This window comes from Oratosquilla oratoria, chromosome 38, assembly GCF_046742065.1.
Source record: "Oratosquilla oratoria isolate Oo_2021 chromosome 38, ASM4674206v1, whole genome shotgun sequence".
NCBI lineage: Eukaryota > Metazoa > Arthropoda > Malacostraca > Stomatopoda > Squillidae > Oratosquilla > Oratosquilla oratoria.
The window spans coordinates 13,379,668-13,406,522 of record NC_134814.1 but is presented as its reverse complement, the minus strand read 5'-3'; the positions used below and the strand labels follow the sequence as shown (position 1 = coordinate 13,406,522).

The 26,855-nt window shown below is 42.2% G+C and overlaps 1 protein-coding gene across 1 annotated transcript in view; it reads left to right on the top strand.

Moving 5' to 3' along the window:
• LOC143019799 (cell adhesion molecule Dscam2-like) overlaps positions 1-26,855 on the top strand; it is a 655,538-nt gene that overhangs the window by 596,353 nt on the left and 32,330 nt on the right. Inside the window, exons 26-31 of the mRNA XM_076175783.1 lie at positions 645-926; positions 1,079-1,220; positions 1,767-1,909; positions 2,191-2,408; positions 8,679-8,901; positions 17,728-18,036. Of these exons, the coding sequence (XP_076031898.1) occupies positions 645-926; positions 1,079-1,220; positions 1,767-1,909; positions 2,191-2,408; positions 8,679-8,901; positions 17,728-18,036 (1,317 nt within the window). The remainder of the gene's footprint in view (positions 1-644; positions 927-1,078; positions 1,221-1,766; positions 1,910-2,190; positions 2,409-8,678; positions 8,902-17,727; positions 18,037-26,855) is intronic.

Below are 26,855 nucleotides of genomic sequence, written 5' to 3'. Positions count from 1 at the left end.
TATAGATTTCCTTGGAAAAAAAATAGGGTGATTGTCTGTGTAGTGTTTGTGTGTGTCTTTTTCTGTCACCAACTCCTTTTCCTCTTCCTCCTCTTCCCAGCTAGTCACATAATAACAGACAACAAACCAGATTTTCTTTTTGGAGATATCTATGGCAGGGCTCATGGACAGACACTAATTACTTGGAGGCAACTAAAGGTGGTAGTTATTGTCATTACTTAGATATATGGTTTCGTAAGTGTATTTTTCTAAAGTGTTGTAGACTTGTAGTTGACTAGATAAACACCATATGAGGACGGAGCCTTATTACATATGAGGACGGAGCCTTATTACAAATAACGGCTCCGTCCTCATATGGTGTTTATCTAGTCAATCTTGTCGGCAGACTGCCACTTTTAAGCAGACTTGTAGTTATAGACCTAATGTTTTATACTTAGTTATGCTGTCTTGTATATCTTATAACCTCTTCTGTTTTACAAGACCAGTTGGCATATCATGCTGCTTAGTGGCATATGGCATGTATTTTATAGATTGCTGCTTCCTACCTGAATTATATACGTTCCTTTAAATAAACAAATTTCCCTATGGTCAGTATTAAAATGGTTCAATTTTGTGATATCGATGCAATTTGTTTGTTCCTTTAGTTCCTGGTGCTCCCGGAGGTATTCGGGCCCTGCAATCTGGTCCGGACTCTGCTGTGATCAGCTGGCTTCCCCCACGGTACCCGAATGGGATCCTTCTGGACTACACTCTCCACCATCGCCCGGCCCATGGGCATACTGAGAAGAAGACCCTGGATGCCCACCGTCTGACCTACACGTTCAGACAGCTGGCCCGTGGAACTCACGAGTTCTGGCTCACAGCTAGGACGCGCCTGGGCGAAGGGGCACCCACACTTCCTGTCAAACTCACACTCGTAGATCAGGGTAAGACTGAGGCTCTTTGTTGCAGGTAAACCTAACAGTTGATCCTTTCGACAAGATGTGTTCTCAGCTGGGCGGAATCATGTGGCATTAGCAAGGACAAAATTATCTTACGACGTAGGCCTGACTTTTTCTATTTCCTCTATGTGCCATAGCGTCAGCGGGCCTAGCATCATGGGGTGGCCGCATTGTGAAACAACGGGGTGAGTCAGTACGCCTCGAGTGTGTTGCCGTTGGAATATCATCCCCGAGCACCATCTGGAGGCGACGTGGTCGGCAGCTCTACACCAGGGACAGGTGAGTATTACACCAGGCAGAGCAGAGAGTGTCAGGGTTCTCATAGTGGGAGAAATGTATCTATATACATGTACCATGATGTTAAATAATGCTAATTTACTATTTAATGATAGATGAATATATTAGATAGAAGAGGGAAGGTCAAAGATCTACTACACTACACCAAACCAGAGATTTTATTCAAAGAACTAAGGGCTCACTGGACAATTACATTAGGGTCATAGTTGCAGGATGTCGAATATTGATTTAAGGGTTATTGATGACGTATACCTGATATCATTTGGAGAATGTTGTAATAAGGATGAATATATAATAATAAACATATTCATTTAAGGAGTCCTCATGTAGTCACTATTAACTGACAATAATGATATAACTAATGCTGGCAACCAAAGTCCACTCCCATGTTTTTTGTATCAACCCTAAACTCCTTAGATGGTTTTCTAGGATATTCGATGTCAACAGGATATGGTTAGCATCAATAAAGTGACAGGTATCATCATAGTCCCTATAATTCCATAGTAACTCCTTGTTCTCACACTCCAGACACAGCCTGGAGCAGGATGGATCCCTCCAGATCCGCGATCTCGAGAGAGAGGACCAGGACAACTACACATGTTCCCTTGATTCATCCTCGTCCCCAGTTACAGCCGCATACGCGTCCATCACTTATTCACTCCATGTGCAGGGTAAATGACACTTATCTATACTGTGTATAATAATGATAATTGTTTTCTTAAGTTTACTAACTGGAATCCCAGCAGTAGCTGGCAATAGTCCTCGGGCCTTCCCATAGATCTCTGGAAGGGCCCGATCTATAGAAAATTTCGCATGCCATAACCTTTTAATATACTGGTATACTTCTGAGAGGCGTTTCTGTTCTGAATTTAATGGCTTCTCAATAAAGAGAATTATCTGTATACAGTAAGCCTTAAGAAATTATTCTGATAAGACTACTTTTCCACCACAGTTCCTCCAAGTCCACCAAGTGTCCACGTGGACAGTCCGACCCCGACGGGCCTCACAGTATCATGGGAGAGCGGTGACAATGGGGGCGCGGCAGTTACAGCATGGGCAGTATGGTGGCGCCCAGCGGATAAAGCCGGTGCCACCTGGAACACGAAGACAGTCGGACGGTCTGTCAACTCCCTGACACTCACGGGGCTTGAATGTGGTGCTAAATATCAGGTGATCAAATTTATCTATATCGTATGTGTGTTTTAGTGTGTATTTACCTAGTTCTATTTTACGGGAAGGGGAGCTATGCTTATGGTGTCCCGTCTTCACATCCCATTTTATCTAGACTGTTTTTAAATTCGTATATTGTTTTGGCACACACCACTTTCTCATCTAACTTGTTCCAAATGTCTATTACTCTGTGGGGAAAGCTGTTCTTTTTCAGATCTCTTCTATAACTGTCTTTCTTGATTTTCTTTCCGTGTCCTCTTGTATTTCTACTATCCCATTTTATTAGATCCTCTCTATCAATAATTTCTATGCCTTTCATGATTCTATAAATAGTTATCAAGTCTCCTCTCTCTCTTCTTTGCTCTAATGTCTGTAGCTCAAGTTTTGCTAGTCTCTCTTCATATGATAGTTCTGAGTGTTGGTACCAATTTTGTAATCGCTCTTTGTATTCTTTCAAGTTTTGTCATATATTTTTTTGTACTTGGTGACCACATCGTTGCTGCATATTCCAATCTTGGTCTTATCAAAGTGACTAGTATTTTCTTCACCATTTCTTCATCCAGGTATGTAAATGCCACTTTGATTGTTCTTATTAAATTATAAATTTCTCAAAAAAAAAATTTATATCTCAAGGGACATATTATTTATAATAATGAATCCTAGGTCTTTCTCGTTTTCTACTTTTTTATTTCTTCTTTCCCCAATTTATATGATCCCACTATTCTATTTTTGTTTCTTCCAAATTCCATTATACTACACTTCTTGATATTGAATTCCATCTCCCACTTCCTACTCCATTCCCATACTTTATTGAGATCACTCTGTAGCGACTCACAATCTTCTTCAGTGTTCACTTTTTTTCAATAATTTTGTATCATCCACAAAGAAGCTCATATAACTTTCAATTCCTTTATCCATATCATTAATATATATAGCAAACATTATTGGGGCCAGAACTGTTCCTTGTGGAACACCACTTATCACTTCATCCCAATTAGAGTGTTTGTCTCTTATCACTACTCTCATTTTTCTTTCATGGAAGAAGTCTTCCATCCACTTCAGCAGTTTGTCCTGTATTCCTCCTGCAGTTTCTAATTTCTTAAGCAACTTCTTATGTGGCACCTTATCAAAAGCTTTTTTCAGGTCTAGAAATGCACAATCAGCCCATCCATCTCTTTCTTGTATTACATCTATTAGCCTTGAATAGAAATGTGTTTTTGATGCATGAATGTCCTTGTCTAAATCCAAATTGCCTTGGATTTAGTACGTTGTTGTTGTTGTTGTTGTTGTTGTTTTCAAATGCCTTACCCATCCACTTTTGATCATTCTTTCACAAAGTTTTGCTATCGTACTTGTTAGAGAGACCGGTCTATAGTTAGTAGGGTCTTCCTTGTTTCCCCCTTTATGTATGGGTACTATATTTGCTCTTTTCCAGTCTTTTGGAACTTTTCCTTCTTTTAATAAACTGTTTATTAGGCTATGTGTTTTGTATGTTAGTTCATTCCTGCATTCTCTCAAAATCCAGTTTGCTATTTCATCTGATCCATGCAATTTTCTGACATTGAGATTACTCAAATGTTTCATTATTTCATTTCTTGATACTTCTATCTCTTTCATAGGGGGGACTTTCTCCTCCCATTCGATATCTCTAAGTTTCATATTCTCCCTTGTAAACACCGATTTAAAATGCTTGTTCACAATTTCTGCCATTTCTATTTCCTCTGTGTATTCAACTCCTCCTTGTCGTAGTTTCTCTAATTCTTGTTTGTTTTTCAGTTTGTTGTTAACAAATCTGTAAAATAGTTTTGGTTGATCTTTATGTTTTTCTATGACATCTTTTTCATATTTACTCCTTTCTTCTCTGCACACTTATACATATTCATTTCTATAACTAATATGTATTTTCCATTTTCCAGGTCTTTTGTCTTTTTTCCATTTTATTCAAACTAAATCTCTTGTCTTTTAACTCTCTACATCTTTTGTTGTACCAGCACTTTACATATTCTTTTTCTTGCTTTTGTCTTGGGACATACTTTTCCATTCCTTCTTTATAAATTTTTGTCAAAATATTCCATTTCTCTTCTACTGTTGTTTCCTCCTTGTGTATTCTTTCCCAGTCTGCTTTTTGAAAGAATTCTCTTATTTTATATATATAAAAAAAATCATGGATCAATCTTCCTTTTCTATACTGTTTGTTTGTTTTTTCATGTATTTTTTGTCATTCAGTTTCAGTTCAACCAATATGTGGTCACTTTTACTTATTGGTGTCTTATATTTTATCTTGTTCACTATTTTGGGTTCTGATGTGATTAATATGTCCAGTCTCGATTGTTCTTCCTCATTTCTATACCTAGTACTATCTCGTATCAATTGCGTCATTGTATGTTCTATAATCATATGAAGGAGTACGTTTCCCCATAGGTCGTCTCCACCCTTCACTGTCATCTCTTCCCAGCAGATTTCTTTACAATTAAAGTCACCCATTATAACTATTCTTCCTCCATCTTCCATTATCTTATTCAGTGTTATCCTTGTGTCCTCTAACATACTTTTGTGTTCTCTCTCTTCCCACGAGGCCATTTTAGGAGACACATAATTTACTACAAACTTCCTGCTCCTCCCATCCCTGTCCTCCACTTCCATCATAATCATCTCTACTCTATTCTTTCCATATGTGACATTCCTCACATTTATATCCTTCTTAGTCAGGAACATAACTCCACCCCCTTGTTTTACCTCTCTGTTTCTAATCCAATAATTATATGCACCATGTCCTACACTGTTGGGTGGTAGTGGACCTTTCAATTTTGTCTCTACAATTCCCATTATGTCCGGTTCTTTTTCCTTGAGATAATAGTTCAGTTCATTCAAGCCTGTTATTAAGCCATCTATATTTGTGTAAGACACTTAATTTTCTGCTACTTCCATTGTGTTTTCCATTTCCCTTCTGTTTTCCTCTGCTATGAACCATTTCCTCACTTTCATATTCACTACTCTCCAATAGAATTTCTCTTTTTCTGACTCTGTTCTTTTCTCTTCTTTCTTAGCTTCTAGTCTTTTTGTTTTCTCATCCTCTCTTTCCTCTTTATTCATTTCTCTTTTTATCCATACATTTTTATATTGCTCACTGTCTGCTAGTTTCCCTGTTTTTGCTAAGATATTCTCTGCTGTCGTTTGTGACCTGAATTTAAACTTAATTGGTCTGGTCTTATCTGTATTGTATTTCCCAAGCCTATACATTTCTTCTATTTGTTTCCCTATTTCTGGTTCATCTTCTTGAACTACTTCTAATATATTATTTACTTTTTCCTTTTCCTCCTTTATTCTTGTAGTCCTATTTAGATTATACTTCTCTTCCATCCCTAATATAATTATACATTTCTTTTTATCTGCTAAGTCTCTTACTATATTCTCCTTCTCCCTCATCACTTTAATAGCTGCGTCTTCAGTTTGTTCTTTCATCTACTGTTCCATTATACCTCTAACTTCAGTTTTATTGTTCTCTTATACTTTTTCCCAACCACCTACCTCTTTGGTAGACCCTTTATTCTCTTTATTACTCCTCTTTAATTCCTCATTCTCATCCTTTCCTTCTCTTAACTGTCTTTTTGATTCTACTATTTCTTTAGTTAGGTTTTAATTCTCCTTCTTTAGTTCTTCCAGCTTATCAACTCTTTGAGTTATTGACTCTATTTGGTTAAACTTAGCTTCCCAATTTTCATTCAATTCTTTTAGTTTCTTCTCTAAATTTACTAGTTGGGGGAGGTTGTCATTTCCTCCCTCATTAAATCCATGGAAATAGTTATCTTCACCTTCCATTGGGCTGCCCTTGTCTATACAGTACTTCTATTTTTTTACATTTTTACTAATCACATCAACTTCATTATCGTCAGGCCGTCTCTTGTTTACATATTGTCTGAGTTGTTCCTGGGCCCTATCTTCCCCTTCCTCATTTCCTTCAATTTTCCTCAGTAATCCCTCACCTTCTCCTTTTTCTTCACCTTCCCACTACACCATGAGCTTTCCCCTTCCCTATCAATACAACACAGGTACTTCCTTGTTGTGATCCTCGAAATTTGGAGTTATCACCAGAGTCCAGACTTCACTGCCACTCCGACCGACGTGTTTGTGTATTTACCTAGGTATATTATATGGGAAGGGAGCTATGTTCATGGCGACCCATTTTTGTATCTCTCAGCATCAAGTTTTTTCTTAAAATCTTGAATAGTGTTTGCACACACTGTTTTTTTGTCTAATTTGTTCCAAGTATCTATCACTCTGTGTGGGAAGCTGTTTTTTTTTTCAGATCTTTTCTGTAATCTTTTTTAGTTTCTTTTCGTGTCCTCTCATTTTCCCATTGTCCCATTTTAATAAGTCATTCTTATCAAAGATTTCCATTTCTTTCATTATTCAATAGATAGTAAGTCACCTCTTTCCCTTCTTTGTTCTAGAGTTGGTCATTCTAATTTGGACAGTCTTTGCTCATATGTCATTTTGGAAAGAGTTGTTGCTAGTTTTGTTGTTTCTCTTTGTATATATATATATATATTTCTTTTTTCTTTTTGGTATTGGGTGTCCATAGTGTTGCTGCGTACTCGAGTTTTGGTCTTATTAGTGTAGATAAAATTTTCTTTATCATTTCCTCATCCAAATAGGCAAATGCCACTTTTATTGACCTCAATAAATTGTAGGTTTCTCCATTTTTATCAATATGCTTATCCGGTGTCATGTCCTTGCTGATTATCACTCCAATATCTTTCTCCGAGTTTACTTTTTTTACCTCTTCTTCACCAATTTTGTAATCTTTTGATATTCTGTTTTTACTTTTTCCAAATTCCATTATACTACATTTCTTGATATTGAATTTTACTTCCCACTTTTGAGTCCATTTCCAGATCTTGTCCAAGTCTTGTTGTAATGAGTTGCAGTCTTCCTCCATTTTTACTTTCTTTAGTATTTTTGCGTCATCTGCAAAGAAATTCATGTAACACAATACTCCTTTATCCATGTCATTTATGTATATAGCAAACATGATCGGGGCCAGTACTGATCCCTGCGGGACACCACTTATCACTTCTTCCCAATTTGAGAATTTGTCTCTAATTACTACTCTCATTTTCCTCCCAGTCAGGAAGTCTTTCATCCATTCCAATAATTTTCCTCTGATGCCACCTATTGACTCTATCTTCCTTATTAGTTTATTGTGTGGTACCTTATCAAATGTCTTTTGTAGGTCCAGAAAGGCACAGTCTGCCCACCCATCTCTCTCTTGTATTATGTCCATTAATCTTGAGTAGAAGCAGATCAAATTTGTTGTACATGATCTTCCTTGTCTGAATCCAAATTGATTTGGATTCAGTATAGTTTTTTCTTCCAAATGCTTAGCCCATCTATTTTTGATGATTTTTTCCACAAATGTTTGCTACTGTGCTTGTCAGGGAGACCGATCTGTAGTTTGATGGGTCTTCTTTGTTTCCTCCCTTATAAATTGGTACAATGTTTGCCTTCTTCCAGTCATGTGGCACTTTTCCTTTTTTAAGTGTGTGTGAGTGTGTTTTCTTTTTATTTATTTATTTATTTTTTACAGAAACTATTCTGGAGCTGGGGTTATTACAGTCAATCTTTACTTTCTTTGGAATAAATTTCTTAATGTCCCTCTAGCTTTTTACTTTATCAAGTTCCAGTTTTCTTCTGTCAATCGGTTGTTCCTGTTCTCACTTGCAGAAGACTTGCAGACATTTTGAACCCAGCTTTGGCCACCAGTTATGCCTATGGGTCACTCATTGAAGATATTTTGTGTGTTTTTCTAGAGTAAGTGTAAGTAATGTGATCTGTGTCTTCTATGTAGTAATTGTATCTTGGGCACTTTGTGTTTATTGCCAGGTTAATTCAATGGTGTTGTTTTAATTTTGGATAGTAACCAGAGTGGAGACATACTAACAATTTTTGTCACATCCTGGGTTGTTGTCTGTAAGATCTGGTGGAGTATTGATTTTACTTATTTATTATTTATTTTTTTGTCTTGTTTGAAGTATTCATTTTGTGATGTGTAGCCTACCCATGAATTTCTTAATATGTTGTAGAGGCACTTCCTCAGTGCAGGGTCTTAATTTAGTAACAGTAAAATATAAGAATAGTGATATCAAGTTAAAGGGTTTACATTTTATGATTTTACCTCCATCAATCAGGGGACTGCCCACTGATCATTTAAACCAAACCTGACATATCATGTTGAATAGATCAATAGATAATTACTCTAACAAATTTTAGGTATATGTGACGGCCTACACCCATGTGGGGGAGTCGGACCCCTCCAACTTGATCATGACACGGACAGCGGGATCAGCGCCCCTTCCCCCTCCCCCACATCAGGTGGCATCAACCAACAGCAGCAGTGTTGCTGTGTGGCTGGGGCGGTGGCAGGATGGGGGATGTGCCATCACACACTTTACACTGGAGTATCGGGCTTCCCATGACAACCACTGGACAACATGTATGTAGTAGTTTGCCAATAACTATCCTATTGCAGCTCAATCCTTTATCATAACGTTTTTGTTTTTGTTTTGTTTTGTTTTTTCCAGTCTTCTGCCAATGCTCACAAAATGAGGTAGGTAGCCAGGGGAGTGGAACATCTTCATCCTTGTTTTTACTCTCCCCCTCATACATTTCTCACTGAAAACCATACAAAGTTTGCATGCAATCATGATAGATACTAATTTGTAATAATCAATATTACACAACATCACTGGCAGTTTGTGGTTAGTATTGAAAGAGTGCCAGGAAGATGCATATTGTCAAGTAGTATTGACTTGATATGGGCCTATCAGTAATAATATTGTGTATAGGATGCTGAACTTAATGATTAGGGTAATATGGGGACAAGTTACATATGGGGGTGACACGTACAGTCGCTCCTAAGAAAAGACTATTGCCCGTATGATGACATTGTGCTTTCTCATCAAGATGTGCCAATGTACCAGTGCTGCCACTTCTTGGGATTACCCCCGAGATCTTGGGATTTTGGGTGATGTCTTGGGATATTGGGATTTTTGTTTAAAAAATATAGATATCTTGGGATTTTAAAGCCTTTTCATTGTATCTTTCATTATTTAGGTTTGCAAATTAATATCATATCTGAGAGCAATAGTAATAGTCAGGTACTTTGTTCTCCTAAATCTAGCAACACTATGTACACTTGGCCTGCCCTCTACGAGGTCCATTCAAAAAGTATCCGACCTTGGTCCATAAGGAAAAGATTTGTGTACATTTCAAAACTTTTATTCAATCACCTTCAAAGTACTCCCCTTAGGAGTGCACACACTTCTCCCAGCGGTGCTGCCACTGCTGGTAACATCTCTGGAATGCCGAAATTGGAATGTTGTAGAGCTCTGCCGTCGTTTTTCTCATAATTTCCTCTCTCGACTCAAAGCGCTTCCCTTTAAGGGTTGTTTTCAGTTTAGAGAAAAGCCAGAAGTCACAAGGTGCCACGTCTGGAGAGTAGGGAGGGTGCCGAACAAGTGGAGTATTGTTTTTGGCCAGGTAAGCTTGGATCAGGTGGGCAGAATGAGCAGGTGCATTGTCATGGTTGCGCGCAGCCCACATTTGCGGTCGTTTTCGTCGCACAGCATCGCGAAGGTGTCGCATAACTTCCAGATAATACTCCTTATTAATTGTTTGTCCTGCTGGTGCATATTCATGATGCACAATACCACTGGAGTAAAAAAAACATGTCAACATTACCTTGACGTTGCTCCGAACCTGTCGTGCTTTTTTTTTTTTTTTTTTTTTTTTTTTTTGTCTTGGTGATGTCTGATGCTTCCATTGTGATGACTGAAATTTTGTTTCCGGGTCGTATCCATACACCCATGTCTCATCACCAGTGATGATGGTCTTCATGAAGTCAGAATCACTGTTAGCACAGTCAAGCAGGTCTTGTGCAATTTCCAGGCGGAGTTGTTTCTGCTGTTCCACCAGCAACTTTGGAACAAATTTTGCAGACACTCGTCGCATGGCCAAATCTTCGGTTAAAATTGTATGAACTGATCCTGTGCTTATTCCTACTTCTCCGACAATCTCGTTGATGGTTATACGACGGTCGTCCTCCACTATTCGACGAACATTCGCAATGAATTCTTCGTTTCTGCTGGTGGATGGCCTGCCAGACTGTGGCTTGCTATCAACTGAGGTTTGTCCTCGCTTGAAGCGGTTATACCACTCCTTTATCTGTGTTATTCCCATGGCTTCATTGCTAAAGGCTTGCTGAATCTTCTGGATAGTTTGCACTTGCGTATCACCAAGTTTGTGGTAGAACTTAATGCAATAGCGCTGCACGGTGCGCTCCGACATGTTGCGTAAGGACGATAATCCGACGAGTACGTACTGGATGACTGCACTCTAGCCTTAACAGGTGGGAACTGGCGCGCTCTACAGCTTTTAAAATTTCCACGCATGCGCAGTAAGGGTGCCGTCAACTGCCACAAAAATGAATTCCTGAATGGTAAATTATTTTTCCTTTTATGGACCAAGGTCGGATACTTTTTTAATGGACCTCGTATAGCTTCACGGGTCACAGTAGTGCTTGTATGATAACTGTGTAAACTTGTGTTGTTGTTAACAATGAGTGAGTTTGGAAATCCTGAGCCTGGGGTAAGTGGCGGTAATACCCCACCAAAGAAAAAAAAAAGCAAAGGATGGTACCAGCAGTCGTTTAATCCTGAGTTGCTGCAAGGCCCTAAACTGAAAAACTGGGTAAAACCAGACCCAAAGGGCAAGAATGGTGCATTTTGCTGTGTGTGTGACTGGAAACTCAAAAACTGTAATAAGTCTGCTCTGATGAAGCATAAAGCTTCATTAAAACGCATGAAGTGTTTTGAAGCAAAGAAATCCACTGTTAACATTAAGCAGTATTTTGAGAAGCCCACAGAATCAGAAAAGCTTCAAGATAAAATAGCAAAGGCGGAATTGCTTTTAGAATGATATATCGTATAGCAGAACATGGAGTCCCTTTTCCACAAGTTGATCATTTAGTGGAAGCTGTAAAGAAAATGGCCCCTGGTTGTGAAATTCTTCAAGGCATGAAAAAAAAAATAAGATAAATAAACAAATAAAGCTTCTTTCATATTACAGGATGGAATTGCATGGGAAAAAAGTGCGTCAGTTGCGAAAATTTGCAAAGAAAATAAGTTTTCTTTAATTATAGATGAATGTACAGATGTTTTTGTATCACAAGTCCTTGCAGTGATAGTCCAGTTTTATGATGAACAAAAGTGTAAAGTTACTGATGCACTTTTAGATGTAGTAGAAGTTAATGATGCGAGTGCTGGAGGATTGTTTAAATCAGTAAAGGAGTTAATGAAAAGTTGGGTATACCCCTACAATACATAATAGGGTTTGCTAGTGACAACTGCTCCACAATGTTAGGAACACATAAAGGCTCGGGCAAAACCCTTAAAATCGGCCAAAATCGGGTGGTGCGCCTTATCGTGAGGTGCGCCTTATGTGTGGCTTCAGTGCAACAAAAAGCCTCGGACAGTGACATATTATTTTGACACATTTCGTAGCTAGCCCGCCGACAGCGACAGTGCATAGGCCTAGCAAAAGTTATAACCAAGATGCATGTATCTTGACAAGAAAATTGCGAAAACTTCGACAGTTTTCGAGTCCATGTCACCGCATTCATTCACGCTATCATGGCTATGATATGATAGCGTCCACAACACAGACAGCCATTTTGCATTGGTCTAGTCTCACTCCACTCAGACTGTAGTAATTTAGGTATTTTTTTAGTTTCGATCATGGGCGCAATATAGCAATATAAGATTGATTATTAATTTTGTAAATTAAAATGTATCAACGTAATGTGTAATTTTGTGGGCGGAAATGAAAATAAAAAATACCCTGCTTCAAGCAAATATGCTAATGAACGAAGTCGGTAGCATAGGATTGGGACGCCGTCTCTCACGACGACGACAACGAGGACGAGCCGGATGGCATTTAATTTGCAGGTAATGATTTATTAAGTACAGGTTAGGTTAGGTTAGACGAATTTATCACCCTTTCATTTCTTCGACGTCGGCATCTATCATATCAAACATGGCGTACCATTCGTCCCACACGACTTCGTTACTTACGAAATCAGTTTTAGCACCCATTTTTTTTTCCGCTCACAAAATTGCATATTACGTTGATACATTATAATTAACAAAATTAATAATTAATTTTCTATTGCTATATTGTGCCCATGGTCGAAACTAAAAATTACCTTCATTTGTAATCTTGCGTTTTTAAGTGAATAGAAAATTCCGGGAATAAAACTGCTAATGTTGGTTTTATTCCCCACAATTCCCGTAACGTGTTTATGTTGTTTTTTAGGGTTATTGGCAGGGCAGACCGTCCATGGAGGTGGTCTGATTTCACTGACAAATATAAAAAATATATCATATATTTTTGTAATTTTGCTAAATCCCAACCGATTTTTCTCTTTCAACAACGAAAATATTCAGTTCTGAATGCACTCACATATGCATGATTATCCGATGACGAGACCAGGTGCGCCTTATGGTCAGGTGCGCCTTATATAAGTACGGGGAATAGCAAATTACGGGTGCGTCTTATGGTACGAAGCGCCTTATGGTCCGAAAAATACGGTACCTTGAACATGAAATTCCATCTGTTTTTATTTTAGGATGTGTGTGTCATTCATTTGCCTTGTATGCTAGTCAAGACAGCAATACCTTGCCTTCGTGGCTTGAATTTTTTTCTGAAGGATGCTTTCGGTTATTTTGCTCATAGCATCAAACGTCATCAACACCTTTATCAGATGATCCAAGATGTTGTCCAGACTCCTAAGCATAAAATGTTAAAGTTGTCACAGACTGGATGGCTGTCTAGAGGTTCTATTGTCTTTAGAATATTAGAACAATGGGATGCCCTATAGATATTTTTCAGGGAGAATCCAACACAGATAAAGTAGATGGAGCAGCCAAGATACACAAAACAATGAAAACTCCAGGAACAAAGCACGTGTTGCTCTTCCTCAACTATATTCTTCGGAAAGTAGACAAAATTAATATTGAATTCCAGTCACAGTACTTTCGACTTTCAACTCTGTATTTTACAATATCTGATGAATTTAGAAGCATTTTAGCAATGTTTGTGAAAAAAGAAATACTTCAGTCACAAGGGCTTAACAGCATTGATCCCCGTGATCCTGCAATACACAAGAAAGTTAATTATATTGTTACGAATCTTGCAACAAACCCTCACACTCATCAGTTCTATGGCGCATGGGCCGCAATTCGGAATCCACGAGTAAATGGTAAAATCGTGCAATGCAATTGTCCAGGTCAGGGAAAGGCAGGAGTGTCACTTTCTTCAGTTTATTAGTTCCAACGAGAGGAGGATTGACACTTGTGTTTAACACCGGGTGTAGGCTCGCACTGCTGGCTCAGGTGGGTATGGCGGGCGACGCAGGGATCACCCCCCTGGGTCCCCCCACGCATACCCTCACTACATACCCCTACTTCCTCTCCGAATCACGCATCAATCACACGTTACAAATCACGTCACGGCCAGACCAACCATCCAGGCGTACTATGCAACATTCATTCATGCTCTATCGCCACAATATTGAACTTGGTGGCAGATACGAGTCCATGCATATTAGTGAACTTCTAGGAGAAGCTGAAAAAATATATCGTTTTGACTGCCAGAACTTTTTGGTGGAACTTCGTGCTCAAATGTAAAAGAGATCTGCTTTTGAGGAAGGCAGTATTCCGGCCATGCTGCGAGTTGTTGACCCAAAAGAAACACTCTCCAATAAGAGAAGCTTACGCTCTATTGTGAAATTGGCGGTCAAGTTTCCTACACTGATTAGAGAAGAAGACTTAGACGACCTACAGGATGAATGGAAAGATTTATTGCATTTCAAAGAATCAGTGAAAAATAAGAGTGACGGCAACTAATTTCTGAACCGCCAGAAATTCTGCTTCTTCTTTAAGTTCATGGGCTACTGGTTCTACCCCAGTCTTCTGCATGCGTTGAGAGTATTTTCTAGTGCTGGGCAAATACCTCTAATTTCAGTACCGGAATTACCGGTAAACAACATTGCCCTTATCGGTATTACTGGTACTTTACCGGTAAGACTCGTGAGGTAGTAGTGATGTCTCAAGTTCGAGTCGCCTTTATGACTTAAATCTTTAAACAAATTTCATCCTACTATGGTGTGTAGTCCCAACTCAAGTTTTGTAACGTCATCACTGTAAAAATCCTGCCTGCATCCTGCATCACAAACGGGCGGAGGAAGCACTGACCTATCCTACATGCCTACCGGTGCTATAGGCAAAATGTAAAGGGATATATATATATATATATATATATATATATATATATATATATATATATATATATATATATATAAAAGTCTAAATAAAGATATTCTAAAAAAAAAAAAAAAAAAAAAAAAAAAATGTGAAAGTCGGGGACGGGTGGCATTACGGTGACACTTTGTCCTAAAAATATTATTGAAAAAGCGCTTGGGTAAGTCGGGGTCAGGTGGTTTGCTTCTTCTTCTTCTTCTTCTTCTTCTTCTTCTTCTTCGCGTTTTTCTTCTTCGCGTTCTTCTTCTTCCTCGCATTCTTCTACGCGTTTTTCTTCGCGTTCTTCTTCTTCACGTTCTTCTTCGCGTTCTACTTCGTGTTCTTTGCGTTCTTCTTCGTGCTGGGGATCCCGTATTGGGGTTCCGCCCCGAGGCCGAGGCCGAAGGGGAAAACGAGGGATTAGAGCGCGGAAAGCTGCGGCCGTAGGCCGCTGTTTCCGCAGCCAAGCCGGAGAGGGCGAAGCCCGCGGCTTGTGTGTATATATATATATATATATATATATATATATATATATATATATATATATATATATATATATATGTGCGACGCGGAATTTTTCGATGAAACTTTCACAATTAATATAGTTTCGTATGCTGATCACAGAAATAACATTAATTCTATTGAGAAATTAAAAAAGTGCCGAAAAAAACGTTTTTAATGGTAAAAAATTACCGAGACCTTAGCGGTACATACTTGCTTAATGGTAAAAGTTTAACCGGTAAAATTAGCGGGACACTGGGCCCGTCAGTACCGCCAAGCCGATACGCGCTTACCGAGACCTTAGCGGTACATCCCTTAACGGTATTTTACCGGTAAAGTTAGCGGCACACTGGGCCCGTCAATACCGCCAAGTCGAGACGCGCTTACCGAGACCTTAGCGGTATTTTACCGGTAAAGTTAGCGACACACTGGGCCCGTCATGCCGAGACGCGCTTACCGAGACATTAGCGGTTCATCCCTTAACGGTATTTTACCGGTAAAGTTAGCGGCACACTGAGCCCGTACCGTCAGTCCGTCACTCAGTACCACCAAGGCGAGACGTGCTCTCTGCTCTCTGAGTGTTATGGTATAGCTTATCGAGTTATCGGTTAACGGAACTTTAACGATACCAGAATTTTTACCAGTAAAATACCGTTAAGGTTGTTACCGGTATCTGCCCACCACTAGTATTTTCTCAACATTATCAAAACTAAACGAACAAACGGCCTTCATGTGTCAACTGTTGCAAACCGACTTTTAGCTAAGTAAGCAATTGCACGACAGGAAACAACTTGCAACCAGTGGGAGCCATCGACATCACTAATAAAAGATGTAGTGGGCAGTGCCACCACCGCTACATCAGCAGAGATGCTGCCAGGAAGCAGAGAGAAGTAGCAACTCTACATCTCGATGATGCCGAGGCTCCCAGTGATGAAGAGACTATTCCTGTATCTTCATAAGTTCAATATTCAAGTAAGGATTATACCAGAATCAATGTTTCAGCAGCATTAATTTATAATATTTGTAAACCTTGGGATATTTTGGCCTATCTTGGGAATTTTCAGAGGCAAGTCTTGGGATATATGATATTTAAGAGTGGCAGGCTGGCACCACTGTAAAGTACTACCATTGTAAATTGGTGCAAGGCTCCTCACTGAAGTTACGAGGTAATTTTTTTTGTGAATATGTCGTGATTCATTAAGTATACATTTGAATAGTGATAATAGCCATATTAACCTGGTTTTTAGTGAAAACAGTGGCCAAATAAACGAAAAACCTTGTCGGGGTGGTGTTTACAAGGGCGACCTGTACAGGTAAATTTTGGATGTGCTTTTTTTTTCAAAATAAAACATTACAAAAAGTGTTTAATTGTTAAGATAATGATGAAGTGATATACCATTTCGAAAATAGTGCCCGAGAATTCAGTTAATTTTTTATGAATCTGTCATTTTAACACATTTTGACTGTCTATAATTTTTAAAGCGTTGTCATTGTGACATGTTCAGCTCACAAAACACAACGTTTTATTTACCCAATGTCAGACGTTCTTCTTTCTTGTGAATGGATGCCAGCTTCCTCTCCACGCTCCTAACAACTGCGTGCTACGCTACTTACACCCTAACCTACTAATTGTTACACACACCCTAACCTCCTTGTTGTCACGCCTTCCTTTCTGCCCACGAACTCGATCTATCTCGCCCATCCAAGCACTGATGCCCAAACCCTCGTCCCCCCACCCCCCTGGCGCCAATGCTCCCGCGATCAGCAATACCAACGGTCTCCCCCCCCCCCTCATTTCACACATCCCATATTCGTCCATCATATTCACACCACAGTCAGTTAATATGAAATTTCACTATAACAAGTGTGGTCATGTCATTTTTTAGTAGATATGGTTATTATTTTTTTTTTTTTTTTTTTTTTTGTCAAAAATAATTTTTGTTGTGCTGATCAGGTGTATGGGTCCCCACGGATTTTTTTTTTAATTTTTTTATTATTATTATTATTATCATTATTATTATTATCATTATTATTATTATTATTATTATTATTATTATTATTATTATTTATCATCATTCATCATCATTATCATCATCATCATCATCATCATCATCATCATCATCATCATCATCATCATCATCAGAAAATAAACATGTCCTAGCTGGGAAACCTTGGAATGGATGCCATATTTGGCTAAATAGTTGAAGTTGATTTTGCACCCATTGTGCCTTCTCTCACCTTATAAACTGAATTTTAAGAAATATTTTTCTACTAATAGTACAACTCGCCCCCACATTACCCTACCATTTGTGAATGAATTGTGACTGTCAGTGATGTTTATAATAAATTGAGATTGGTTGGATTAATTACCTTCCTCAAAATTTAGATATTTCACTAACACTATTTTTACAAGATTCTTTATTTTATATACATAAATATAATAAATATTTTACTTTATGCAGTGGCAAGTAGTCTTGCACCCCAGGAAGTTTATGAAGTTGGGGGCCTCCGAGAAGGGGAGCGATACTCACTTCGCCTGACAGGCCACAATGCAGCAGGAGCAGCCACCACTACTGTTGTGGCCACGACAGGACAGACTGGTGGATCGGCAACAGCAGTGGCTGGTGCAGAACCCTCTGGTGAATACATTGAGGGGCCCAGCAACAGCCAGGTGCCCATGTATAAAGACCCTCGGATGTTGGCCTCAGCCACAGCATCAATACTTGCCCTTTGCCTCACCATTGCTACAATTGTCCTCTGCATTAGACGACGTAAGAGCTGCATTTTTCTCATTAGAAGAAGTCTCTCCCTTTTGTGTGATTTTAATTTGTTTAGTTTTATGTGAAACTGGTCTATGCATATTTTCCCCTTTTCAGATGCACCTTATTTTTGTCATTTTTTCCATACATTTTTTTTTCTTTCTTTTTCTTTTGTAGGCCTTTGGAGTGACACTTATGAAAGAGATTCCTCAGTACTGATTATTTTTTCATTTATCTATCCCGTCTGGGGTATTGGCTGCTTGTTATTGTGGCAAAGTAGCATGCAGTTGATACTTTAGGGTCTATATGGGGCGCCCTTACGGACCGGAGCCACACATCATTTTGTCTATGATAAAGGAAAACTCTGTTCATAGAGAAATGATGACACTTTTATACTATGACTGTCCCTCCGTTATGCTGTCCCCCAACCCCTTGTTGCTGTCCTGTACCATTTCTCTGAGTATTCTTTTTTCTGTGGTGGGGGAAAAGAACACTGCCACCAAGTATTTCCACTTGGATCGTAAGAGGCGAGAGGAAAGGGACGGGGATTGGGACTAGGCATCCTTCTCCTTGTAGCCCCACAGGGGACATTCCTAAAAGAAAAAGTAAAGGCATAAGAGGGTCTGGGAGTTTTCCGACCAGCACCCTAAGATTTGGGTCTTTTAATGTGTGTGGATGTGGTACAGATGAGAGTAAAAGGGAAGAGATAGGTAGTATGTTTGTGAGAAGAAAGATGGATGTGTTGGCTTTGAGTGAAACTAAGTTGAAAGGGAAAGGTGAGTGTAAGTTTGGGAGTGTAAGTGGGAGGTTATCAGGAGTGAAGAGAGGGCGAGGGAGGGAAGGGGTGGCTATTCTAGTAATTGAAGAGATAGGTAAACGTGTAGTGGAGTGGAAGGAGGCTTTGGGGAAGAGGAAAATGTCTGTTGAGGAAGGACGGGAGAGGACAGAAGACAGGGGTAAGTCGGAGAATGGTTGTATGTGGATGATGCTGTGATGCATGAGGTGGAATGGATGGAGGGATGGGGGGTGAGGTAGTATGTGTGAGCAAAATTTGACGCAGCCCGAAGGGATTTCTCCCCGTCTTCTTTTATGCATGGGGGGATGGAGAGGGGGGGTCGCCGATTTAATGAAGTGGCCTTGCTGTGGATGTGCTGTGTCTTGCGACACTGCTTGTGACCCAGGGCAGTGGACAAGGTGCAGGGATGACCCGTCATCCAGGAGGTGCTAAGAAAAGAGGGAGGGTGGAGGGATGTGGAGTGTATTCAGGGATGGAATGGGTGGGAATGATTTTATGCCTTTTCCTTTTTGGCTACCTCCCTTGTAAGGGGGAAAAAGCCTTGGTATATGTATGTATCTATTTTCATCCATATATGTTCTGATACCATACATGCTATCTTCCAGCCACCTCAAACACACCTCCCAATACACCTGCTAAGGTGTTGCATACCCATTCAGTTATATATGCTCATTATCCACTGTATCCATATGCCAGGTGTCTTTCTTCTAACATTTGACTTACTTTTTGAAATTATTTTCCCATTTTTATTATGTGTATAAATAACACTTTGCCTCCACTTCCAAGCTTAATTTTGTCCATTCATTTTCATGATCATCTCCAGAGTCAAATCACTTATACATATATTTTTTTATTACTCTACCCATATCTCTTTCATTTATTTATGTTTTTATATAACTGCCATTTTCCTTTGTCTCTAGCTCTATATATTCCTGCATGTATCAGAGTTTTTTTTTTTCCTTGTATAAAATGTCAGGGAGGGGGTGGGGACTAACCCTGTTTGGTCATGTGTATAGGCAATTCACTCAAAGAATCTCAGTCGATCCTGTGTTTTCTGTTGGCAGCCCTCTTCACCCTTCCCCTGCTGAGTTGGTTGAAACCCCAAGCTTTCTTGAAATATATATTTGTTCACTTAGCTCAGTGACTATATGAATTACACGAATTTCATGTACATCTAGGGATGAAAGAATCCTTGTTCACTACTTCAAAGCTTTCCATCTCAATATTGCAAAGAAAGAAAGTAATTATAGCGAGTATAAGATAAGGAATTGATTTCAATGTTTATATAGTATTTTACCTGTTATAGCTCTGTCCAGTCATTATGAGGCTGGTTGTAAAATTCAACATGTCTTCTGTGATATAGAATAGTCATGAATATGACTGTACTTTCACATATCCCATAAAGTGACACATAAAAGAGAAAATGAAAGGTTAATATGATTATCTTTTGATACTAGACAGGTGGTGGGAAGCACAGCGTCTTGCTCCCTCCCTCCCTCCACCTCAGATCATTTCTTGAGTCAAAGTTGAACATGACTTGAGTACATACCACTTATGGTTTTTTTATCTTGATTAGTTTACGGCTTTCATCATCTCATATTCATTATCTTCTTGAGTCTGAATATGGTTAGAAGAGTGACACTTAGATCAGAAATTGAGATATTTAGATGCGAAAAAGTTTGTGAGTTGCATCGTAGTGAGGGGTGAGCAGGGCTGTCAACCAAAAATGCAGGATTGACTGAGATTCTTTGAGTGAATTGCCTATAGATATCTTATATACCCCACCATTTCCCAAAATGACAAGTTTAAAGAACATTTGTCTCCGTAAGAAACTAGGTAACATTTAATTTACTGAAGAGCATATCTCTGAGAATTATTAGGATCAGCAAGAAAATAATTCATATAAACTTTGGAAGCCACACATCAGTAGTAATCTACATAGTTCCTAGAAATAGTAACAAACATTGCTATGATGTCACTTTCTTGCTTGCTTTACGGGGCTAGTACCTACCCTGATCCCAACCTTGCAAGTGGTATGGAACAATTCATATACACAGTTTGTTGTTTAGCAATGCCACTGTTTAATGGTGGTGCCCTGACCTCAGGGAAAGGATGGGGTATCCATCAACCACAGGCAATGCCAGGGGGAAGGTACCCCAAGAGGCTGAGGGTTGCTTCAGAAGGGGAGACAGTGAGGTGCCACACCACCCCTGCAGTGGTGGGTAGCAGGCTGAGTCCTAGGTGAAAAATGGCCATGGCTCTAAATTCTAGCAGGTATTGGTGAAAGGGATGTTGTACCTCAGCCCCACAAATTTTGCAGTGTTCTTGATTGTTTCTTTCCACACATAGCACTTTCCACCTACAGCAGTATCCTAGGCAGATCCTGTAGGTGGTAGATTCCACCCTTCTACCCGGTGGTAGGTGGACTGCCTCATACTTAGTGAAGAGGTATTACCACAGTAGTGATTCTGAAATATACAGTTTGCTGCAGTGGTTAGCCCTGGCCATTAATCTGGCCTTTTTTGATGGTGACACCCTTGATCTGTGTAATTGCAGGTGTCAGGGGTAGTGTGGCTTTGTTGAAATTTGTTGCTGCCATGGCAGTATCATCCACAATAGTGTTCCCTGGAATCCCGATATGACTGCAGACCTTTCATGCTTTTATTGCACAGGAAAATCCCTTGTGGACAAACAAATACACTACATTATTCATTTTCTTGTGAAAAAATATCCACATTTATCAGCTATTTTAAAAGGATCTGACTTAATTCAACTTTTCAAAATCCCATCCATTAAACACTGCTGCTATGGATTACGTTGTAATGACTCACATTATGAGGATAGACCACATGTATTTATCTAGTTGTATTTTACGGGACGGAAGCTATGCTTGTAGTGACCCATTTTTGTATCTCTCCACATCCAGTTTATTCTTAAAATCATGTACAGTTTTGGCATTCACTGTTTCTCTGTTCAGTTTGTTCCACACATCAATCACTCTATGTGGGAAGCTATTCTTTTTCAGGTCTCTTCTGTAGCTGTCTTTCTTTAGTTTCTTTTCGTGTCCTCTTGTTTCTCTTCTCTATTGAGAATTTCCATCCTTTTCATTTATGTCACGAGTGATGAACATAAGATCACGCATACAATTGTCCAGTTCAGGGAAAGGCAGGAGTGTCACTTTCTTCACTTTATTCTAACTAACGAATATGAGGATTTTACACGTGTGCTCAACACCAGTACTAGGCTTACTCTGCTGCTATGCGAGGTATGGCGGGCGACGCCGGGACCCCCCCCCCCTGGCATCCCCCCACGCATACCCTCGCTACAATACCCTTGCTATGCTTTCTCTCTCCGACATTACGCATCACCACCATACCAACCATCCAGGCACACTATGCAACATTCATTCATGCTCTTTTGCCACATTATCCCCCTCTACAAAGCTTGACGACCCGTCAGCTTTCACCTACAAACTTACAAAAGAACTTAAAACATTTTGTATCAAAAATAAAACATCACTTCTTCATTAGGAAAATATTACACATACAAAGAACACATTAATCACATCAAATGTCAGTCACATAGTCCGTTAACCACGCTGGTAGCTTCCTAGTTCTGGGAAGTCGACCAGGTCTCTGATCTCTCTCTACTTCATCTTCACTTTCTTTCTCCGAGTCTTCATGTGCTACACCTTTGTCACTTTCAGTGTCACTATCACATTCACGTTCACCCCAGGTAAATTCTCCCTCGCCTGGGTGTTTCCATAACCAATCGCCATGCACTACTTTACTCGCCCGTCTTCTGCCAGGCATTTCTAGTCGGCAATTCACTGCGGATATTACTTCCGTCACTTTATATGGTCCTTCCCAGTCAGATTGGAGTTTCGGTGACTTGCCAGGCTTTCTCTGTGGATTATGCAGCCAGACCATATCGCCGGGCTGATGCTCTGCATTTCTGGCGCGACCTTGGTACTGCCTCCACATAGCCTGACCTGACACTCGCAGATGCTGCCTCGCCAAGCGGGAAGCCTCCTCCAGGCGCCGCTGCATCGCCATCACGTAATCACTATAGGTACGTGGAAGTTCTGCTCCCGGTGGTCGACCGGTAGAGAGGTCGACTGGCAGACGAATTTCCCTGCCAAACATTAACTTGGCTGGCGTGAATCCCGTGGCCTCATGCTCAGCTGAACGATAGGCCATGAGCACGTACGGAACCCACAAGTCCCAATCGCGCTGGTCCTCCTGACAGTACTTGGCCAGCTGCTGGACAATCGTCGCGTTAAATCTCTCCACCATACCATCGCTCTGGGGCCTCAGGGGAGAAGTACGAGTCTTGTTGATGCTAAGCAGACTGCAGCATTCCTTAAAGACCCGCGACTCAAACTCTCGCCCTTGGTCTAAATGCAGTTCCCCTAGGACTCCATAGCGCACGAACACATCTTCTACCAGGGACTGAGCCACAGTCTCTGCCTTGTGGTTAGGTAGAGCACAGACTTCCGGCCACTTCGTGAAGTAGTCCATTACCACGCACAGGTACTTGTTTCCCCTCTCTGTGCACGGAAAAGGGCCGGCTATATCCACAGCCAGGCGTTCCATCGGCGCCCCGGTGTGTTATAACTGCAAGGAGGCACGAGTCTTGTGGGCGGGACCTCTCTTGGCGGCGCACACACGGCAAGTCTTGCACAACTGAACGTCTCGTCGCAGGCCCACCCAGTAGACTCGCTGCCTCAACTTTTCCAGAGTGCGTTTCACTCCCAAGTGGCCGCTGGTATTCCCCTCGTGCATCTCTTTCAGCAGCTGTCGCCGAGAGCATGGCACTACTACCAGGCACCTTACCTCTCCTGTTCGTGCGTGCGTCCAACGCCGGTGTAGGATTCTTCCTCGCAGACTCAGTGCCTCCCACTGGTCAACAAGGCACTTGGTAGCAGGACTCTCGGGTGATACTGTCTCTTTGGGAGGCCTTTCACTGCTGGCCTCTAACCACCCAATCACCAGAGACAGGTCAGAATCCTCTCGTTGGTCCCTCTTCCACTTCTCGTCTGCCTCGGTGGTGCTGTGAGCGACGGTTACTTTCCGCACAGCCACCTCAGGCTCCCGCCGTGAGCAATGCACACACTCGGGTGGGCAGGGACGGCGACTTAGGCTGTCGGCGTTGTTATGCACCCGGCCAGGTCGGTGCTCGATCTCATAGTTGTACTGCTCCAGTTTTCCAATCCACCTGGCCAGCTGTCCTTCCGGTTCCTTCATCGTCTTCAACCATCTCAGGGCGGCATGATCCGTACGAATGGTGAAGCGCGTGCCATACAGATAGTGATGGAAGTGGGCGAGTGCTTTCATCACCGCTGCCAGCTCCTTCCGTGTGACGCAGTAGTTCCTTTCCGCCTTATTAAACTTAGCACTGTAGTAACTCACGACATACTCCTTTCCATCACGAAGCTGTGACAGCACGGCTCCCACACCCTCTTGGCTCGCGTCCGTGTCCACAATGTACGGCAAGCCCATTTGGGGGTAGGGAAGCACTGGCGCTTCCACCAACGCTCGCTTCAGTGCCACGAAAGCTTGCTGGCACTCCTCGCTCCACTCGAAAGCTGCTCCCTTCCTTGTCAGATGGTGCAGTGGGGCGGCGATAGTGGCGAACCCTGCCACAAACCTCCGGTAGTACGTGCACAAACCCAGGAAACTGCGCAGCTCCGAGACACTGAGGGACTGGCCATCCTTCCATAGCGGTGACCTTGAGTGAGTCCGTTCTCACGCCTTCCCTTCCGACGACATGTCCCAATAACGGCACTTCTGACTTGAATAGAGTGCACTTCTTTGGATTCAGCTTCAAACCAGCCTTCCTCATGCGGCTGAACATTTCTGTGAGCCTAGCCAGCTCCTCCTCGAAGCTGTTTCCAAACACCACCACGTCGTCTAGGTAGACGACTGCCGCCTTCCATTGCATACCGTCGAGTACACGTTCCATGAGACGCTAAAAGACTCCAGGGGCGTTCATGAGGCCAAAGGTCATCACGTTCTAGTGCCACAGGCCTTGCCCAATCGAGAATGCTGTCTTCTTTTTATCCTCAGGCGTCATCTCGACTTGATGATAGCCTGACTTCAAATCCAGCGTGGAGAACCATTGGACCCCACTGAGAGCGTCTAACGTCTCGTCGATGCGGGGGAGAGGATAAGCATCAGGGACAGTGACGGCGTTCAGCGCCCGGTAATCTACGCAGAATCTCCGGCTTCCATCCTTCTTTGTCACTAGGACTACCGGCGAGCACTACGGGCTGTCTGACCGCTCAATCACTCCCGTTGCTGCCAACTCTCGGACAAGCTTCTCCATTTCTTCTCTCTTCGCTGGTGGGGCCCGACGAGGCGCCTGCTTGATGGGAGGACTATCTCTAGTATAGATGCTGTGTTGAACCAATGACATGCTACCCAAGTCCATGTCTCCACTACTGAACACGTCACGGTACTGTGCAAGTAATGCCTTCACTCTACTCTTCTGCTCAGCTGTCAGCTGCGTGATGCTCCTCCCCGCCAAGTCTTCCAAGTACTCAGGCAGGCCTTCTGGTCGGTCCTTCTGTTTCTTCTCCTCCTTCGGTGGGAGTGCTCCATCTTGCTGTTAGCGGTGGTGATAGTGGTGGATGCGGTGCGGTGCAAGGTCGTAGTAGCGGAGGTGCGGGCCACTCTTCCTTTCTGCGCTTTACCTTGGCTGGGTGACTTGACGGCCTGAGATCTCTGCCCTCTGGGTTCCCTTACCTCATCCTTCGTGGCGAGCTCTCCATTAGGATTCAAAGGCACTTCATAGCCTCTCACTGACATCCTACCCTCCTGGAGATCAACACACGCCCCCACGTAATTAAGGAAATCCAACCCCAACAGGCATTCATCTTCCATCTCCGCCACAAGCACAGGCAGGCGTTCAGTCACCCTGCCTACAGCCAGATTCACCCACACCGGTCCCTTCACCGGTACACAGTCTCCTGTAACACCGCACAGTTGCTGACCCACGCACTTCACACCACGTTCTGGTAGGACTCCCTCTCGTACGAAGGTCCTCTCTGCCCCCGTATCCACTACCATCTCCACTTGGCGTCCATTGATACTCCCTGCCACCTTGATGGCGTCGGACGCCGCCACCTGACGACACCTTAGATGGCTTGGGGCGCCCGAGTGCTCTGCTGGGAAGGTGCCCCGGCCCCCAGCTGCTTCATGTTTCCCGCCGATGGCGTCACCCCCTTGGGGTGGCGGCACTCAGGGTAACTGTGTCATTGCATTCCACAACTCCAGCAGCAGGGCTCGAACACCGGTCGCATTCCGTCCTCCAGCGACCGTGCCCTCCTCTTGCAGTCGTGCTTTTTGTGACCTACCTGACCACAGTTGAAGCACGATCCTTTGAAAGGCTTGGAGCTCACCTTCCCACCAGGTTGAGATGTCTTGCCACTTGCCTGCGCACGCCTGGCCCAAGCACGGCTCGGGCGACGCTTCCACGCGTCGCTGGGAGGGGGAGCAGCAGGGCTGACGCTCATGAGAAAGGCTTCAAACTCCGCTGCCCTTGCCAAAGCCTCTCTCACGTTCTTGGGCGCAGCCTGCTTCACGTGTATTTGTAACTGCCTATCGTGAAGAGCGTCCACGAAGCAGTCCTTGGCCAACATATCCACGGTGTCCTCCGTGGCCATGGGGTAAGCGCCCCTCACTAGCGCTTCCACGTCCTGCGCTAGTAAGGGAAGGGCCTCGTCCTTCCCTCGCCTCCTCGTCTTTAGTTGAGCCCGGAACACCTCCGGTTGCCGCCTCCTGCCGAAGCGACGCCGGAGAGCCCCAGCTACACTGTCGTAACATCGCAGTTGCGCGGGGGTTAAGTGCTCCAGCACTTCCAACGCCTGCCCTTTCAGCACACTCACCAGCTGAAAGGCCTTCTCTTCCTGTGACCAACTATGACGAGCTGCAACCACATCGTACTGTGCCTGGTACGCGTCCCAAGACACCTTCCCGTCATATTCAATCACCTTCCTCTCTTTCTCGTACCGCGTGACCTCACCACCTCCACA